Consider the following 20244-nt stretch of genomic DNA (forward strand, 5'->3'; position numbering starts at 1 on the left):
CCAATACTCTAATTTATCGCCACTCAGACCTACTGTATCTGGAAACAAATCTCCTACCAACCATAAAACATCTTAACAACCACTGGCTTGATTCACGACAGTGACAACAGGTAAATGATTACGCAAAGAAGCATTCTTATTGGGCAACCCATCATGTTTAGACGATTATATATCAAGGCGCAACACTCCTGCTTCCTGCTTCAACAATGGATTCAGGGAGTAGTAGTGAAGTTGCCCTCGAATTCCTTCCATATTTTTGCGCATACAAAGATGGGCGAGTGGAAAGGTTCTTTGGCACCAATGTCGTCCCTCCATCAATCGATTCCCACGGTGGCACTGCCACAAAAGATGTTCAAATTGTTCAAGAAACAGGCCTCATAGCACGTATTTTCACCCCAAGCGCCACTGACCCAGGCTAGAAGCTCCCTGTCCTAGTCTACTATCATGGAGGGGGCTTCTACATGGGTTCGCTTCTCTCGTCGCCGAGGCCAACATTGTTGCGGTCTCTGTTGCTTACAGATTAGCCAAAGAACACCCTGTGCCGATTGGTTACGAAGACTCCTGGGTTGCACTTCGGTGGGTGGCTTCCCATTTTACCGGCGAAGGCCCTGAGGCCTGGCTGAGAGAACATGTTGATTTTCAGCATGTTTTTCTGGCTGGGGACAGCATGGGAGGCAATATCGTGCACAACATGGCAACGCGAGCTGGGGTTGAAGGTTTGCCAGGAGTGAGATTGTTAGGAATATGTTTGGTTCACCCCTATTTTGCAAGAAAAGAAACTGTAGGAACTTGCGTGGCGGACAGATTGTGGCTATTTTCATGTCCTGCGACTAGCGGGTTCGATGATCCGAGGATTCGAGGCTGTCGAGGCTCGGGTGCTCCAGGGTGCTGATATTTATTGCTGAGAAGGATGAGACGAGGGACAATGGTTTGTTCTATTACGAAACACTACGGATGAGTGGGTGGGGAGGAGTGGTGGAGATTGTGGAGGCGGATGGGGAAGAGCACGTGTTTCATCTGTTCAGACCAAATTGTGAGAAGGCTTTGGCCTTGTTGAAGAAGTTGGCCTCTTTCATAGACCAGGACAACGCTTAATTTGCTAAATAAAAGAGTGGTAGAACTTAATTAGCTCTGCCAATGAGCCTTTGCATTATTAGTGTGTGATGGAATAATATGTGATGACCCGTTTTTACGTGTATTTTTACTAAATGAGTGTTTTTAATTTAATTAATATATTGGTTTATTTATTTTAAATTATTGTATTTTAATTGATTTTTAATTTATTTGATGTGGTGTTTAATTTATTTTAGTCGTTTTATGTATTTAATATCGTTTTTGGCGGATCAGTTTTTGGTTTTCAGGAGTAAGGATTGGACCTTATTTCTTTTCTTTTTTCTTTTTTCTTTTTTCTTTTTTCATTTTTCCTTTTTCTTTTTCTTTCCTTCTTCTTTCTTTCTTTTTTCTTCTTCTTTTTCTCTTCTTTCCCGCGTGCCCTAGCTGCCCCTTTCTCCTTCCCGTCGCCGACCCTTTGGCCGATCAATTCGCCGCCGTCCCGCCGCCGTGTAGTACACCACCCCTACCAAAATCTTCCCCTCCCACCAATGATCATCCCTACCAATTTGCAGGGTTATCCGTGCAGCCGTTAGCTGCCACGCACGGCTGAAAGTCACGGCACCAGCTCTCATTTCTCTCTCTGTCGCCGGTTGCTTTCTCAGCCCAGAACTGCCGCTCACCGGCGATGTGGCCGACACCACCCACCCAGTTTTCTTCCCCTCCCACTGGTGAACATCTCCACCAAGTTTCACCTCCATCCGAGCCACCGTTAGTCACCATGAGCTCCTCCAAGCCACATGGTTTTTGAGCTTTTCTGGCGCCGTCGCTCTACCTCCGGCTACCATCTCTTCACAAGTTCTTCCTCTACCTCTTGCCGACCTAACCCACCCAATTTCGGCCCCGATCCGTTGTCGGAGCAGCTCCCACGAGCTCATCTCCGTTCAGCCCATTTTTGGCCTTCCACCGCTATTTCCACCACCACCCACGGCCTAACCTCACTTCCTTTAACTTCATAAATATCTCAAGACCATTCTCTATCAATTTCGTGTCTTGGTTTGTCCCAGTTCGAAAGTGAGTAATTTATTACCCACGGCCACAATGTAAAATACACTGTTACGTTACTTTTCCTCTATCGTTTGCAACGCCGCGAGCTTTCAAAAAATACTGTATAGCGCTATAAGTATTTTCTAAACTCTACTTTTAGATTTAAATATATTTTACTCTTACAATAATTATTTATCTGGTTGGTTGGTTGATTCCAGACTGAGTCCGAAGAGTTCGGGGGTCGGATGAATTGAGGACGGAGTTGCTTGGATTGTTGATTTGTGATTGGTTGGTTGTTTTATGCATTGATGTTGCATTTATATATTGCATTCATGCGTATTTTATTTTAATTGAGAAAAATCATGTTTTGTTGGCGTAAATAGAATTTCTGGTGCGTGTGTCTCATGAGCCTAAGTCGGGATGGGTTATTATTTCGGTGGAGCTCCTCTAGTCACTCGGGAGTGGATAATATTGGGTGACATCCCTTGAGTTGTCGCAGGGCGACGACCGGATCGCACGATACGGTAACGCTGTCGTGTCGACTCCGTGGTCCCTAGAGTGGCGAGGACTAGAGGATGGCCTGGCCAGGGACGCGCTGGGCGCGAGTACTGGGCATCGCTCGTTTAGGTGTCACACGCGTAGACGTTACCTGCGGTGTGGCACAGAGCCAGAGTGTGCGGATGATCCCTAGAGGAGATCATGGTGCATGCATAATTGGATCGGTTTTTATGGTTTTGGTTACAAGACATTTTTCTAGAAAATGGAGAGGTTCGTTTTGAGGCTATGTGATCAATTTTCTGGAAAAATTGTGGTTTTTGATTTGAGCCATTATCTGGGATAATGGCGAGGAATGGTTTTAATGGTAATGTTTTTGGGCCAAATGGGTTTTTGGCGTGCGTGGAAAAAATATAGTTTTACGGATCATGTGTATTGGCATTCTTTCATGCATATTGTTTGAGTTATAATATGCTTTTGTCTAGTGGTGTTTAGATCTTACTTACCTGCGGCACCATTTTTGATACAGTAGATTTTGATGCAGAAATCGAGGAAGAGAAGGAGGCTAAGCCCGAGGATGCGGCTCCGCCGGAGTATTGAGTTGAAGTTTAAGCTTGTTGTTGGTTTGAAACAATATTTGTAGTTTATAATATTTTAATATGTATGTTTTGAACAGCTTTGTATTAAACAAAGAAAATTCTGATACTTAGTTTATGACTTTATTATCCACCGCGTGTTTCTTCGTGCACATTTATTGCTCATACACACACTTGACACTCGTCGATAGAGTGGTGACCCGTGATGTCATCATCCGGACGTCTCGATTTTTCCGTATCCGTGCGTGGGGATTTGGGGGCGTCACATAATATTAAGATAATAATAATATCCTTGTTCGTTTTAGTTTTTGTTATCCTTAATTACATTTACAATGTCATAAATTTTAAGTACGTGACATTTAAGTAATTGATTGAATAAGAAGCTTAAAATGTGGCGGGTGACGTGTCACTATGTATAACTGATGTTGACAAAATTTAGAATAAAGATTAGCATTACTCTTAAGAGAAACTCGATTTTATTTTTTTATTTTTTGTACTTTCGACAGGAGAGCATGGAGTGTTGAGAAGTGTAGGTAATAAGCAATCTACGAGTTTTTGATGAACTTGAATAATGATAAATGTTAGCATGCAGCGGTTTAATCACATATATATATATACTAGTAGAATTAAAACGTCCAAGGGACGTTTGCCTAGTGGAGGCAGATTATAAATATAAAACTTTTCCATGAAAGTAAATAATAGTATAAAAGAAAAATACAGCAATTGTATTAAAATAACTGTATGTCTGAGAAATTGGAACATAACAAGTTATTTTCTACAACAATAATAGATTGTGGCACCCAAAGACATGGACCATAGTTAAAAGTCTGATGTACAACCTTCACTGTTAAATCAACACAAAATGATAAAAAAATATATATATGAGTACTTTGATGTTTTTACTCTGATCCATCATTTTGTGTCATCCTGTACAGCATTAATAGAGACGACATTGAAATTCTTGAACTGCTTTTGGTTGAGTTGATCGAGGTCTGCAAGAAGTTCAATCTTCCACTCTTTCTGTGAAACTTGTGCCACAAGATTTTCTATATATGACAAATGTTCCTGCAAAGGGAATTTTTAATTATAATTGCATAATTAATAAAAATTTAAATAACTTATATGCTGAAAATTTATGTCTTCTAAATTAACACAAATTTTTGAATGCAATGTTTTTAATTAAATTACTATGCATGTTATAAATAAAAATAAAATTGACATAATAGACAAGTATATAAAAATCAATTTCAACGATTTTTGTTATAATTTACTTTTAAAAGTTTTTTTAAGATAAACCTCAATGTATTTATAGATAATGTATTAAATATGTTAAAAATTTTGAGATAGATTTTTTTACTCGCAACAATAAAGCGAATGGAAAATAAGAAGATGTACATCTCCAGTATGATTCATAAGCTCAACTGCTGAACAACCGAATGCTTCTTCTACAACTTCACCAAACATAACAGCAGATAGTCTTCCTGTATTATCGTCGAGTTCAACATATGCTCGGCAGCTATAAATTTGTTGGAAATATCATTTTAAGTTAGAATCAATAAAAAATATACATTAAATTTATTACATAAATTATCAAACAAAAGATTTGAAAGATACATACTGTGGTTGGGAAATGCTTTCGTGTTTGCAATGGTAACAAAGAAATGTATCATTGTAATCATATTCAGTTCCTTTATTACAGCCAATACATGACATGTAAAAAAATATCTTGCGCAAATCAACCACAATTATCTTCGCATTTATCCAAAATTTTGTTTTCTGCATCACATTAGTTAGAGACAATTTTTTAGAAGAATTGATTGTATAAATATTTGAATCTGTTACTAAGAATAGGATTTTACCGTCATGGGTTGCAAACTTTTGATGAATTCAGCAACATCACAATTCTTGATTATTTCCCGAATGCCAACAGAAGATAAAGATGCAGATGGGTGTGTCAAGTTTTTTGCAATAATACTCTTGAGTAATAAATCATTAATCGCTGCCCTTAAAATTCATAAAAACAAATACAAAATAAGAAATAAAAATATGAAAATTTCAATATTCAAATTGTATGAAACAAATAATGACTTATTTGTAATGATTACCACTCTTGCAATGAAGTTGCCTCAGGAATAACAGGATTGATCATAAATTTACTTTTCGGACGTGATGATAGAGATAATCCTTCATTAGAAATAGGCATCATAATTAATGCAAGTATATATAATGTAAAAGAAAATATAAGATTGTTAATTATTAAAAATACCATTATAAGAACCAACTCTTATTTTGGTTCCAAATATAATTGGCTTTGTCTCAATCATTTTCGAGATTTTTTTGCATTCATCTTGCACGAATCGACCCCACATAGTTAAACATATGGGGTTTAAGCTACAAAATTGGAATAAAAAAAAAGAATTAGCAAAATATGCAATAAATAAAAATTCGAACATAATTCAAAAAGAGTGAACTATTAAAAAAATATTTTTACCCTTGATCGATAACATATATCTCTTGAATAGTTGTTGGTCCATGTGCTAAAGTTATCTCTCTACATGGTTTGATTTGGATTGCAACAGCTAAAATGTCTGACAAATAAGATTTAAATTTTTAGTATATTGATAATTAAATATTCTAAAGTAAAGAGTGAATTACCTATTTCTGCAATTAAATTCTTGTAGGCATCTAATTCATTGAATGGAATGAGTTGGTACTTTGGTGGCTCCAATTGTCCTTCATCCTTTGGAACTTCCTCAATTATCGTTTTAGAATTCAAGATCCATTGATATTCATATGTTTCAATTCTATACTTTGGATCCAATGACTTCACATATGCATTACTGATGTAATATGACTGGAAAATGTGCAAAGTATCTTGTCGCGAGTCAATATCTTTATCAAATATTGTAGCTTGCAGCTGATTTTCCTGTATAATATAAAAAATTGTAACAGATAATTTACAAAAAATAAATTGTAATAAATAATTGACTATAATGATTTTCTTTGATTTTAAATTGTTTTGAGTTATGTGTAAAATTTTTGTTTTTAAATGTGTTACAGGAAGATAACTAAATTAATAGAACATCGTCGACATTTATATAAGGAAGCCAAAGATTTAAAAAGTCAAACATCAAAAGACCCAACAAATTAGCAGTAAAAAAATAAAAAATAAAAACAAAACTCAATAGATAGAATGTAAAAATAACAAAATCATTTACCAGTTTTTAATCCACTAAAAAAATATAGAACAATAGATAGAAATAAATATTATACCTTTGGATCAATCAATGTTAGGCTTTGGTACTTCACTGGTGAGCGTTGGCCTGTTCGTTTGGGTGACTTTTTTGCCACAATTATTTTGATTTTCCAGTCTCTTGTACTTGGAGTGATATCTTTTATTGATGTATAAACCGTCCGCATCTTTAAAGCTGTTCACACACAAAAATATTAAATGTGTAAGTATAGTCAACGCAATATTAAATAAAAAAAATTGCAAAGAGAATTTAAGAGTATAATAAATTAAAAAATACAATACTAAATATACATAAAAGAAAATTCTATTAAGTGCACAATGTTGTTGAAGTAATTAAACTGAAATTATACAATCGAATCATTACCTATTTAACATTAATCTGAAGATGCTAATCTTAATAATTCCGTATAGACAATATTTTTTGTGCAGTTCTTTTCTGATCGCTCAGTTGACACTGGCCGTATTAAAATCCTTACTGTGGATGCAGTCTTTGCCCTTGATAAAGCCACATATAATTGACCATGTGAGAAAACAGGTTGAGGTAAATATATTCCAACAAAATCCAATGTTTGCCATTGTGACTTATTTATAGTCATTGCAAAACTTAATCTAATAGGAAACTGAGTTCGTTTGAATGGGAAGCCACTATTTTCATCAACATTTGGTAAGAATGGGATCCTTGGAATAAAGACCCTTTTTCCGCTGTGATGCCCAACTGCGATTTTTGCATCAATGACATTTTGATCAAAAGCCTGACAAATTAGACGTGTTCCGTTGCATAGTCCTTCTGAAGGATTAATGTTTCTAAGCAGCATGATAGGACAGTTTATCTTCAGTAACTATTCATGAGGAGGAAGTCCATTTGGGGTTAGAGTATTTAAAAAATCTTCCATAATTGACTGTTCAGATGTATCTATTGCTTCATCAAAGCTATAATATCGCTTAAGCTCACCAGGAAATCTATGAATTAGCAATGCATTTATTTCATCAACATAACTGTTCTTTGGTGTTAATATGACCCGATTCATCATAGCTGAAATATTTATTGAATATTCATGAATATCATGGAAAACAGCATCTATTAAATGATCCAAAGAAGTACAGTCATCTTCGTAAGGAACAAGCATGCCATCAAGAATTTTTATAGTTTCATCAACTGTGATTGGTGGCATTTCGTTGCCCAATTCTAACACATATTCTGAAAAAACTGGATCCAATCTTGCTCGCATATTTTCAGTCAAATGAAACTTGATCAATGTAGGCCACAAGTAAGAAGAAACCAAACTGGCGTCAACATGTTCTTGTCTTGTTCCTTTACGAACCACAGGTAAAACCTGGCGAAAATCTCCACCAAAAACTACAACTTTTCCACCGAATGTTAAATCTGAATCATTAATGTCTCGTAGCATTTTATCTAATGCTTGAATATGTTGTTTTCTTGACATAGGGGCCTCATCCCATATAATTAACCTTGCCACACGTAGTAACTTTGCGATGGCACTTTGTTTACTGACACAACATATGCTATGTTCATCAGTATCTAGTGGAATCTTAAAGCGCGAGTGTGCTGTTCGACCTCCAGGAAGGATGGATGCAGCAACACCAGATGAAGCAGTTGCAAGTGCGACTAATTTTCTTGATCTTACTACGGCAAGAAGTGCCTTGTACAGGAATGTCTTCCCCGTCCCAGCAGGGCCATCGACAAAGAATGTAGCAGCTTCATTAGAAAAAACCTTTCCCAAAATTGAATTATAGACATGTCGTTGTTTACTATTAAGGGCTTCTGATGCAACAATATCTTCTTCTGAAATTTCAATAGCCAATTCATCATCGATTTCCCTAGATTCGAGTTGGTCTTCACCAAAACAAATGTTGTCATCAAGAAGATGGAACGAATTAATGTCTTTCCCCATTGATTCAAGTGTAAAAGAGATTGAGCGCAAAACTTGCATTCTTACATCCGACATAGAATTTTCAGTCGACCTAAAATCAACTGACATATCTTGCTCAAAACGTTCCCAAAGCTCTCTTGGATTGGTTGGATTACAATAAACCAAAATAGTTGCAAATAGTCGTCTCAAACTGGATGACATTTGATATAGAGATGCTTCATGTAAACAATCTTGTAAGCTACTGTCTCTTTATAGCAAACCATGCATAGTTGCTGCCTCACGAAATGTTGGAGCCACGACACCATCAACTGTTCTAATATTTTCAAACGACAAAGGTCCTCTTACATGATTTAGCAATATCCGCAGATAATACCTCTCACCTTCAAATGGATTTGCTGTAATAATTCGACCTATAACAGTTTTTTTTTCCGACGAGTCCACTCTTTGTATTTTTGGCTCCAAACATAAAATTCTGGAAATTCTTTGTATAACAATGTCCTGGCATTTTCATCTACTTGGTTTAATGTAAAGAATTCTGTTAACATTGATTTTGCTGATCAATCAGAGTTGAGAACATTGATTAAGTCTTCATTTGCTCGAAAAGTTACTTGGTGTTTATCCTCAAGATGTAAATGTAAGCTATATACTGATGGGTACATTTCATTAACAATGAAGTCGTATATTCTCCACATAGCTTCAGGTGGAGCAATCCATCGGCCGATTGGAATTGTTGGATTTCGTCAATTTGTTGATTAGTTTGTTTGGAAACCAAATTGAAAGCAACACGATCATGCCCTTTGTAAACATACTTATAAAGATATTTGACTACTTTTATCGTAGAAAAAATCTCCACATTAATGTGACAGTCAAATGTTGCAAGCAAATATGGATTATATGGAACGACCCAACGGTTATCCAAATTATGGCCTCTCAGTTTGACAGTTATTCCATTGTCAGAACGCTTATATATTGGGAAGCAATCATTTCCAACAGTCGTACCTGATGCATAACTTTTTGGATATTGGCTTTTGCAACAACCATTTTTTTTCATGCAAACATTTGTTGGATTCAACACTCCACATGGTCCATGCACCATATGTTTGATAACAGCATTATGCAAGTGCAGATTTGTATTTTTATCAGGTATTTCTGCCGATACGATCTCATCAAAAGATTCAGGCACATAGAGTTTCCAATTCCTCTGTAATATAATTAAAAAATGCGCATGTGGAAGCCCTCTTTTTTGGTGCTCAATAATATAAACATATGCCGAGACTTTTCCAAATATCTGCTGCTTGAATAATCGATCCTTTAATTCTTCTAATTTTGCACGAAAGACCCGAGCAACCAAATCAGACCGATTTTGACTCTCCTCATGCAGGCGTAATTCATTTGAAATTTCTTGCCAATTTGGATTGCACGTCGTTGTTAAAAAAATGTCTGGTTTACCATAACGCTGAACTAAAGCCATTGCTTCCATATATCTTTTTTGCATATCTCTTGGACCCCCAATAAATGACGAAGGCAGAATAATCTGTTTCCCAACATTAGAAGCATCAGTTTCCCCAAGTGTAATGGTATCAACAATACCTTGATATAACTCAGATTGAATATGTTGTTGTTTGCTACGGAAATAATCTAATCTTGACGTCTCGATCTTAACATACATATCGGCAACAAATTGTTGCAATAGGCGACCAGACAGTAACAAAATTGATCTGACATTTTCTCTGATTTATAACTTGTAACAATAATATTCACGACACAAAACAATTGGATCCTTCCTTCTTCTGTTCAATGCTGCAAAAGTTGTAGGGGAATGAAACATTATAAAATTGGATGTCTATAAACTAAGTACAAAATGAGAAGATTAAGATTACACTATAACCTCGATGTTCTCTTCTAAGTAATTCTTCTGCTGATATTGATCGGTGAGGATCTATTGATCGGGTTGTTTCGTTACTTGTTAATGTGCTTCCTCTATTGACCCTTTGAATGCCTTGGTGCCAACCAGTATCGCTAAGAGGAAATAACAACGGATACTAAAGTGGATCATAGCAGCCAAAATAATATTGAACTATATGACTTCCACCAGAATGACTAAAGACATAAATGTCTCGTCCTCTTAGCTGATCTGCATCTTCATTTTCAACCCATATTGCTGCAACTTGTGAAGATGTCGGGACATTGAATACACGTTGATCTAGACCAACATCTGATCTTATATGGATTACTTGATTTTCCAAATTTGACAAATCACCAAGAGATCAAAAGAACAGAGAATATGGATTGATGTGAAGAATATCGATGAGTTGAGCTATAATTGATGGATTCATTCTGTCTGAATCAGAAATGCGATTTTCTAATTCATGCTCCGTATCATAGAAATACAATTGAAAATAAGAAGGACGACCATTTAAAGGGATTAAATCATTGATATAGTGATAGATCTGTCCCTGAGTTCGAAAGGTATAAATTCCTCTATTCCGTCTACAAAGATCTTCATCGAATTTAACTCCAAAGGATGTAAACGCGAACTTGTTATTATAAGTCCGAACATAGGTCTTAAAATGCACAGATTCATCTGTGTTAGAGGTGAAAAGATCATAAAGTTGATCAGGGACGGCATTTGTGGCCAAAGAAATTGTCCCATCAGCACAACAAAATCCGTTTGTTTCATGATAGAATCGCTTTGCTTTACAATGTCTGCAACAAGGCACATACGGCAAAGAATATGCTTCAGATGGCACGACTTGTAATAATTGCCTAAGTCCAGCAGAACGGCGATGCCCCTCACCTATTGAGTTCAAAAGTGAATATAAGACAATAGGTGTAAACTCATCGATTGTTTTTTGAATGATTTGACCAAGGACACTACTGGAAGAGTGACAAGAGTTGACAATGGAATCAGAAGAATGAATAATATAATTATACTGATTTCTTACCCCTACAAGGTGGCGATATACTTGTTTCAAAACTTGACTGTTCCTGAACAACACATGGAGCCTATTTGAATAGAATGTTCCCAAATTTCAATGAAAAAGAACAGAAAGATGTTTGAATACGAAAGATGACAAAATAATTTCAGGAAAACCTGTTGAATCAGAAACTGATTAGAGACGGTTGTTTCATCTATGTATATATTTCCTGATTTACGTGTCAGAAAATCCATAGAATGACTCGGACAATTTGAGCGATCTGTCACATTGTTTAATGATGAAGTTGCCTCTGAATCAACCACACAGAGATTTACACCAGGAGGAACACATACTTCATGAGATGAAATCAATTCACCGATGTCAATATCAGAATGGAAAATCCGTTGTCTCTTTGACACCTTTTGTAGAACAGTAAAGTCTTGAATGATGTTTACATGTTGGACATCATCATTTGAACGTTCATCAATTGATATAGTCAGTTGATCACCATCAAACGAAGTTGAATCTTTTAATTGGAGAGAATCGCTGCTAGATGCCTTTTTTTTAGCATATATTTCTCTCCGTTTTCTACGGAGTTCTTCCTTTTCCTCTTCTGGTAAATCTTTATACGGGATATTCTCCGCCCGTTGGTTTCTTTGATCTTCAAAAAATAGTCTCCAAACTTAACTTTTACAAAACTAATATTATTATTTCAAAACAAATGCTACATAACTTATTAACACAAGCTTACCACTACTCATTATGTTAACGAAGCAAATGATTCTTCCAAAAGTTGGATACTGTTCCACACAACCAAAATTAAATGAATAAATAATAATTGCTTAATGCGAAATCCATACCTCCTTGATGTATTTTAAATGCTATAAACAATTTCGTTGATTCATAAGTTGAAAAATACATACAACCAAATTATTTATACTTTAAATCAACAAGGAAATGAAGATAAGAAAATAACACATGAAATGGAAAAATACCATGAAAATGGAACTTATAAAAAGCATAGATCGATATCACATATCAAAATTCTTGAATAAAATATTTCTCAAAATTAATTTGCCATTCAAAGCAAGGATCCACAAAAAAATTATAAGTAGGGACCAGGCCCGTTGTTTTCTTTGATCTTTAAAAAATAGTCTCCAAACTTAACTTTTACAAAACTAATATTACTATTTCAAAAAAAATGCTACATAACTTATTAACACAAGCTTACCACTACTCATTATGTTAACGAAGCAAATGATTCTTCCAAAAGTTGGATACTGTTCCACACAACCAAAAGAATGATTTTCAATGAAGACCTTGTACAAAGATTTTTGTTTGGAACTTTTGAAACATAGAAGATGATTTAGTGAGAAAATGTTATAGGGTCAAAATCCCAAACACAACTCAGCACCATTAAAAAACTAATCAACATGCTGTGTTGTGGGACCGGCTTATTAGAGGCTGATTTTCTTAATCAAGGGTTAATCTTCCTGCAATACTCGCAGAGAAAGATATTATTTAACGTCCACGAAATTAAGAGCTTGTTGGCATCGTTGGTGAATTATATATTGAGAAGTGTCGCGTCTAAAAGTTTCATAAAAATAAATTTCTAAATTAATATAATTTTTTAAATCTATTTTATAATAAAATTAATTTTACAATCTCATATATCATATCAAATTATATCAGCTTGTAAGTTTACTTTTGTATAATTTATTTATATACACGAAATTAAGAGCTTGTTGGCGCCGTTGGTGAATTATATATTGAGAAGTGTCGCGTCTAAAAGTTTCATAAAAATAAATTTCTAAATTAATATAATTTTTTAAATCTATTTTATAATAAAATTAATTTTAAAATCTCATATATCATATCAAATTATATCAGCTTGTAAGTTTACTTTTGTATAATTTATTTATATATAAAATATTTTTCTTATATATATATATACATATTCATATAATATGTGTGTTGCATGATTAATTGGTCCAAAACAAAGAGCTAACAACTAAAGAAAAATAAATCTTAGGTCCAATCCAATTGACTTTTAGCACCAAAATGTGATGATGATCATGGAAGCAGCTAGCTAATTGCAAACCACCACGTACGTACATGGTCGATGGAGGATCGGATGGGTTTAATTTCTTAGTGAGGGAAAGACCATATATATGAAAAAGCTGATGGTAGTTGGGAGGGTTTTAATAATTAAGGCAAACATATATTATTAAATAAAATCACTCAAAGCTTTGAGTGATTAATGATACATTATCAATTTAGATAATGATGAAGAAATATTATTTTATAAACTTAGTTTATAAAATAATATTCTATCTTAATTCCTCTCAGTGTTTTATGCACTTTGATTAATTAATGATACCTTATCATTTTATATAATGATAAAAAAAATATTATTTTATAAACCTTAGTTTATAAAATAATATTCTATCTTAATTTCTCTTAGTGTTTTATTAAAGTGTTTATTTTAAATAAAATACTTACGCGTTTTCAAATCAGTGTTTAAACTCATCGTTAGATCTTTTTGAAGATCCCGAAATGTAGGACTGATATTAAATACCCAGGACCCTACCCTTTCCCTTCAGTCTTTTTCTCTTTTTCTTTTCTTTCTTTCTCCCTTTTCTCTCTCCCTCGTGAAGCTTCCAGCCGATCACTGTGCATGAACTTCCTCCACCGTTCGGTCTAAGCTCCAGACGGCGCCACCTTCAGCCGCCGTGCCTCACCTCCCTCACCGGCGTGTTCCTCCCTCACCGGCGAACACAACCTCACCGGTGGTGTGCTTTACCGGCCACCCGATCTCTCTCTTTTCTCTTCCAAACAAATGGGTCTTCAACCCTTTTTCACCTTTTTGGACCACCATATACGGCCGAAATGGCCACCAAGCAACACCAACGAAACCACCATGTCAAGAGCTTCCTCCCCATGTCCTTCTTTCTCCCTAACTCTCACTCTTTCTCTGATGGGTCTCCACACACACACGTTCGGTTGCACCGCTGTGCACCACCGTACACGGCCACCCATGGTGTTTCACCACCACCACCTTGTTCCTCTCATCACCACGAACTTCCCCAAGAAATTCCATGACCAACGAAGCTATGTAGAGCTCTCACTCTCCCTCACTCTCCAAGGCCGAGAATAGCTTCAAACGGCCGATCCGCCGCCGTGAGCCACCGTATGGCCACCACCCGCCACCACAGCTCCACCACATGTTCCTCTACCTTTCCCTAGCTTCCTATGAAGTTCTATGACATATATTATTAAATAAAATCAAAGTTTATGATCCCTAATGGAAAATAAGTAATGAAATTATGTACCCCGCCCATAACAAAAGCAAGCAAAAGATGTTTTAGCGTTCAAACTTTGAATTTATGTGATATTGGAGACATGTTTCAATAGCTAGCTTTCAAAGATTGGGGGGCCTCCCTTGTCTCCTTGGTGGGAAGCATATGTTTCATCATATTCTATTATTATTAATTATTAATAATAATACTTAATCAACGTGCATTGCATTTCGATTATATATTGAGGAGTCAATAGAATGGTAATCCAAATATTGTATTCAAATATATTTGAATGAAGTCTGATGTATACTTTAAATCAACAAGGAAATGAAGATAAGAAAATAACACATGAAATGGAAAAATACCATGAAAATGGAACTTATAAAAAGCGTAGATCGATATCACATATCAAAATTCTTGAATAAAATATTTCTCAAAATTAATTTGCCATTCAAAGCAAAGATCTACAAAAAAATTATAAGTAGGGGACCAGCAAAAAGAGATATATAATATATATATATAATATAAGACACTTACAGGTCTTGAAATGAACAATAGAGAGTCTTTTATATATTTAGATCTCTTGATGAGGACAATTCCTGTTTAGACACAAAAGGCATTGTAAGTTTTAATTGTATTATATATATAGTATACATATATATACACAGGCAGATTATGTGTAGGCAGATTTTCCTTACCATAAAAAAAGAAATAAAACTAAGGAAATACGTACCTGAAACAAAAACCGAATCAGCTATGTGAGACCAAGTTAGAAGTGAACACAAATGAGCCATAAAGACCGTTTTAAGGTGTCTGTTATTCTTAATCATCCAGACGTCCTATCATCCTGTCAAACCACTGCTGCAACCAAATCTCTTTACGGATTTATGATGACTTATAATCTATTACTGTAGTCATATTTGTATGACATTTGCCTGATGAATTTTTGTCGCTTTTCATGTTTGTTTCCTATAAGGTAGGCCAGTACGTACGTAGTGCAATAATTCAACATCGATCATGATAATGATTCCATATTTTTATAACTATTATTATATCTATATGTAACATATTTTTTGCATGAGAATAATGCTTTTATATATCATGGATTATTTTGAAACTTATCATGGATTATTTTAAGAAGTCTTTATAGTGAAAATATCAAAAGCAAAGGAACATTCATATCTTGTGTGTACAAGCAGGATAAATATTGTCAGGGTAAAACGAGATTGATATGAGTCATGATTGGTTTGAGAAATTACGTGCAGCTCCCGACCATGGGGCTATATATACATAGGATTTATATACCACGTACCCCCCATTTACCAAGCTTAGGATTTATTATATATATTAATAAAAAATTCAAAAAATAAATATATATATTTTTATTTAAGTAGAGAGTTTTTTATATATTTAGATCTCTTGATGAAGTCTGTAAATTGATATATTAAAACTTAGTTCAATAATTTATTTCAAGAAGTCGATGTCTAATGTCAACAACTAAGTTAATTTATATTATATAGATGTATATATATTAGCTATACATGATGATGATAAGATCAAAATGAAATGATCGATATATATCAGCTCTTTGTCTTGTCACGTGGCAAGGCCAGCAGTTACATTGTAGAATCAACCGCCCGTTTTCGAGATCAAATAATATTATATTAAAGTAATAGATTATAACTTTCGATATATTAAAACTTGATATATTAAAACTTAATTCAATAATTTAAAATGCATGGGTGTATGCCAGCTATTGATGCTCTCTGTCATCAAATAAAATAAAATAAGTGAGAAGATGCGATTAGACTTGGCAACCGAACAAAGCATCTTCACATGGCATCAACTCCAGAATAGTTTCATTGTCACATGGTTTGAAATTTAATCATAGACTAAAGGTATACAGTAATAGATTATAACTTTCGATATAGTACGTACAACTTGTAAAATTAAATTGCTAAATATAAGAGAGAGGCCCCAGGAAAAAGGTAACACGAAAAGCAAGCAATCCAATTGTGATCTTGAAGCTGCCTCAAGCTTCCATAATTCAAAGTGTCATCCATCTGTACATAACTTTTTTTCTTTTTTGTTTCAATCAATCATTTCTAGCAAGTATTGTTGCTGTAAACTTTTTAAGCGGACATAATTTAATTTAATTAATTAAGTAGTAGGTAATTTTAAATAAACTTATATCTTAATAAAATGACAAAAAAAAGAATGTTAGGATAAAACTGTCAACCTATATTTTTAGCAAAATATTATAATTTTTGATAAAAAAATATTAATGATTTTTAGAGCTAATTAATATAAAAGTATATATTTTTCTTGCATAACATGAATAATAATTAATAATTAATTGAGTTGATCATGATCAGTTTATTTCAATTTCTAACCAGCACGTTTTCTAATCGAATAGGGTCCACTCAATTATTCGAACCCATCTTATAAAAAGTATCAGTTACTATTCACGTGTCGGGAAAGAATCAACATTTATCCAATATATATATATATACAAATGTGAATGCTCTACATTTCTTTTAGAAATTCGTTCAAGTTATCTTTATCACTTTTCAAGATCATGTTTACATTGTAGTCTTCCTTTTTTGTTTTGTTTTGGCTTGCTTCGGCCACAAATCATGCGAAGAATAGTACTAGCAATTACACCGAACTTCTTGCTAGCTTTTTGTCTTATTGCCACACCTCTCTTTTTATTATTAAAAATTTATTATTTTTATATAAATTTTATATATTTAAAAAAATGATATTTAGACATTCTATATAGACAAATATTATTAATGTCACCTTTAATTTTAAAGGGGAAGGAAAGAAATTCATGTATATTTATTTCTTAGGTTCCATTTAAATAGTGAGTTTAGATAAAATTAATTGAGATAAAAGTTAAAAGTTGAATATAATATTATTAGAATAGTATTTTTTAATATTATTATTATTTTATAATTTAAAAAAATTAAATTATTTATTATATTTTATGTGAAAATTTACAAAAATTATAATAATAAGATAAGATAAATGAAATACTTTTACTATATACTTATTCAAACTATAGCTGACGTGTGGGTACTAATTTGTAAGGTGGAACCCAACCAAAATCCCTTATATGGTAAAATTAATATATTAATGATATTAAAAGGATAAGTGAATGTTAGATAGATATAGCTGTATGCATGATTTGTGGGAGGCATTGTCTTGCCATGAGATCGAATTATTGGAATAAAAGGTCCAATTATTAATAAAGTAGAGGGCCGATTTGGATTGAAGTGAAGAGCTTTTTTATGGCAATATTGTCAATGATGGGCCCACAAGCGGGGTCATCCTCCATGCCAAGATTCCTAAAAACCAAACTCACATCTTCCTCATTCGCTTCGAATGCGTAGGCGTCTGTGAACCATTATAAAAGTAAGCAATATTATTTCTTTCAGTGACAGATGGAAAATAAAAAAATGAGTAGTAGAAAGAAGAAAATCATCAATATTCGATGATCATCATCGGTGCCAAAAAAAATAAATTATAAATATTTTTTCCCGAGCCACTCCAAGGGACGTTTGCTTAGTGGAGGCAAAATATAAATGTAAAACCTTCCCATCAAAGTAAATAATAGTAATTAGCAACACCGCTATGCACCGCTCAACAGCAGATAAGAGGGGTGAAATGCCCTAAAATAAAGAACATAAGAAATAAGTACATCTCATTCAGTATACTGAAGCAACTGAGGTTATTTATGTGAATCAAACCTGTTTAGAAGGAGAGCAGCAGCGCTGTCACGATTGTTGATATCTTGATCCCGTGGAATTTTTCCAAATAACAAGCAAAGATTTGTAAATGAGAAGCTTCAGTTGGGATTTAGAGAACATTCATGGAGGAGTTGAATGGAATTATTAAATCTAAAATACCATCTCTTAAATACAATTAGTATTTCAGATTCATATTACGGTTTTGTAAGAAATTGTGCATTATTAAAGGAGAAATAAAATAGAACACATAGAAGATCTAACAGAAGATAGAAACACAAATATGAATATTTGTGAAGTATTATTTTATTATCACAAAGCAAAATTATAGAAATTTGAGGCTCTTTGCCTCAATCTTTAAACGCTCTTGCTCTTCAAAAATCTGCATGTATTTCCTATCTAAAGGAGTAGCCACTCGAAAAGAAGAGTTAAACAAAGATTTTAAATCTCTGTTCTCTCGCTTTAGTGCTTCTATCTTCATGTTGGAATCCATAAGAAGCCGCTGAAAGATAGAAATATTCTCGTGGAGTTTGTTAACCCCACCAGTCCTAGATTGTAGTCGCTGAGAATATGCGACAAGGGTTGATGAGTATCGGGTACCGAAACTCACAAGCTTGTAGATAATTTCATTATCTGACTTATTAGCCAAATCATTATTGGATTGCATTATAACACCTATGGAAGAAGCAGAAACAACTGGTGAATGAGGTGCAGAATACCTCATATATTGGTAACGAGAAGATTGCTGAGCCATTGCAAAGTGAGAAAGCAGAAAGAGATTGCAGAGTAAGAATGCAGACTAATTTCAGAAAAGTGAAGAAGATGAGATGCGAAAGAAGATGAACTGAATAATTCTTTTATAGAGAAAATTATGATGAATCATCTCTTGTGAAGTATTTCTCTACAAGAGACAAGAGTGATGTAATATCATAGCTGCGGCGCCTGACAGCTACAGAAGAGCAATGTAGTGTCATAGCTATGCGGCGCCTGACAGCTACAGAAGACCTGTAAAAATCCTACGGATCAGAGTTGTCTGGTCTAAAATAGAGGACCACCGCTCTTGTTAAGAGAGAGAGAGAGAGAGAGAGTGAGAGTGAGAGAGAGAGAGAGAGAGAGAGAGAGAGATGAGAGAGAGAGAGAGAGAAGTTAACTGCTTAATTTTGATGAATTCTTTACTAAGTATATTATTTAGAAAAACACTTAAAGGATATCATTTATATTTTTCTAAGGCAATCGAGAGTTTACCACTGAAACCGAAGATGTTAGACATGAGTACAGCTGAAAAAATCCCGGGAGGTCGAATCCGCACCGTTTTCTATCAGAAAACCCTCCAAACAGAGCAAAAAAGAGAAAACCAAAGAAGACAACGGCCAAAATCTCTTCGTACAGAGCTTTATCAACAAAAACGAAAACCCACATGCAAATTCTATGAGATAGGGCAAAAAAAAAGTAGAGAAAATAAGTGAGAGGAAAGAGAAGGTGAGGAGCGAAATGATAGGAGTCGGGGTGGGTCAATGGAAAACAATTTTATTTCGTGAGAGGAATGTGGGAGGTTTGTGTACGTGACAATACATACAAGGGAAATCCACATGCAATGTATTTGTGCTGAGAAGTGGATTTCCTCCCACCAAATGAAAACCGGACGTCCTTAAAGCGGTTTTTGGTTTTGCTTTTTGGTGATTCATGTGAATGAACTTGTTTAGAAGGCAATTTGTAAAACTGTTTTTGATCTGATGTAAATATAAGATATATATATATACAAGGTTATACCACGTTACTTAATTTTTTTTTTCTATTACTTGAAAGTGTAATTGTAAAGAAAAATGTTACAATTATAAAAAGATTTCATAAAAAAAAATTTATAAATTAATATACTTTTATATGATATATTAAATCTATTTTATAATAAAAGTACTTTTACAATTTAACATACACTATTAAACTA

The 20244-nt window shown here is 34.3% G+C and overlaps 3 protein-coding genes and 1 pseudogene across 3 annotated transcripts; 1 reads left to right on the forward strand and 3 right to left on the reverse strand.

Annotated features, from left to right (window-relative positions):
- Nucleotides 1-206: 206 nt before the first annotated feature.
- Nucleotides 207-1095, forward strand: LOC122310010 (annotated as a pseudogene).
- Nucleotides 1096-4100: 3005 nt separating this feature from the next.
- Nucleotides 4101-6608, reverse strand: LOC122310011 (replication protein A 70 kDa DNA-binding subunit D-like). The gene is made up of 7 exons (XM_043123901.1): nt 6462-6608; nt 5844-6114; nt 5294-5372; nt 5048-5192; nt 4807-4964; nt 4584-4704; nt 4101-4253 (listed from the first exon to the last, which is right to left on the reverse strand). Exons 1-7 carry the CDS (start codon nt 6606-6608, stop codon nt 4101-4103), a joined length of 1074 nt encoding a protein of 357 aa, XP_042979835.1.
- A 672-nt stretch (nt 6609-7280) lies between these two features.
- LOC122310012 (ATP-dependent DNA helicase PIF2-like) lies at nt 7281-8534 on the reverse strand. The gene has a single exon (XM_043123902.1). It carries the CDS (start codon nt 8532-8534, stop codon nt 7281-7283), a length of 1254 nt encoding a protein of 417 aa, XP_042979836.1.
- A 403-nt stretch (nt 8535-8937) lies between these two features.
- On the reverse strand, nt 8938-10002 carry LOC122310013. The gene has a single exon (XM_043123903.1). It carries the CDS (start codon nt 10000-10002, stop codon nt 8938-8940), a length of 1065 nt encoding a protein of 354 aa, XP_042979837.1.
- Between the last annotated feature and the right edge of the window lie 10242 nt (nt 10003-20244).

Source organism: Carya illinoinensis, chromosome 5 (genome assembly GCF_018687715.1).
Source record: "Carya illinoinensis cultivar Pawnee chromosome 5, C.illinoinensisPawnee_v1, whole genome shotgun sequence".
NCBI lineage: Eukaryota > Viridiplantae > Streptophyta > Magnoliopsida > Fagales > Juglandaceae > Carya > Carya illinoinensis.

Coding starts and splice junctions, on each gene's coding strand:
- LOC122310011 (XM_043123901.1), bottom strand. CDS start 6,608: ATGCGGACGGTTTATACATCAATAAAAGATATCACTCCAAGTACAAGA. Junction 6,115..6,461: donor TAACATTGATTGATCCAAAG/GTATAATATTTA, acceptor TATATTATACAG/GAAAATCAGCTGCAAGCTAC. Junction 4,254..4,583: donor TTATGAATCATACTGGAGAT/GTACATCTTCTT, acceptor TTCCCTTTGCAG/GAACATTTGTCATATATAGA.
- LOC122310012 (XM_043123902.1), bottom strand. CDS start 8,534: ATGTCATCCAGTTTGAGACGACTATTTGCAACTATTTTGGTTTATTGT.
- LOC122310013 (XM_043123903.1), bottom strand. CDS start 10,002: ATGTATGTTAAGATCGAGACGTCAAGATTAGATTATTTCCGTAGCAAA.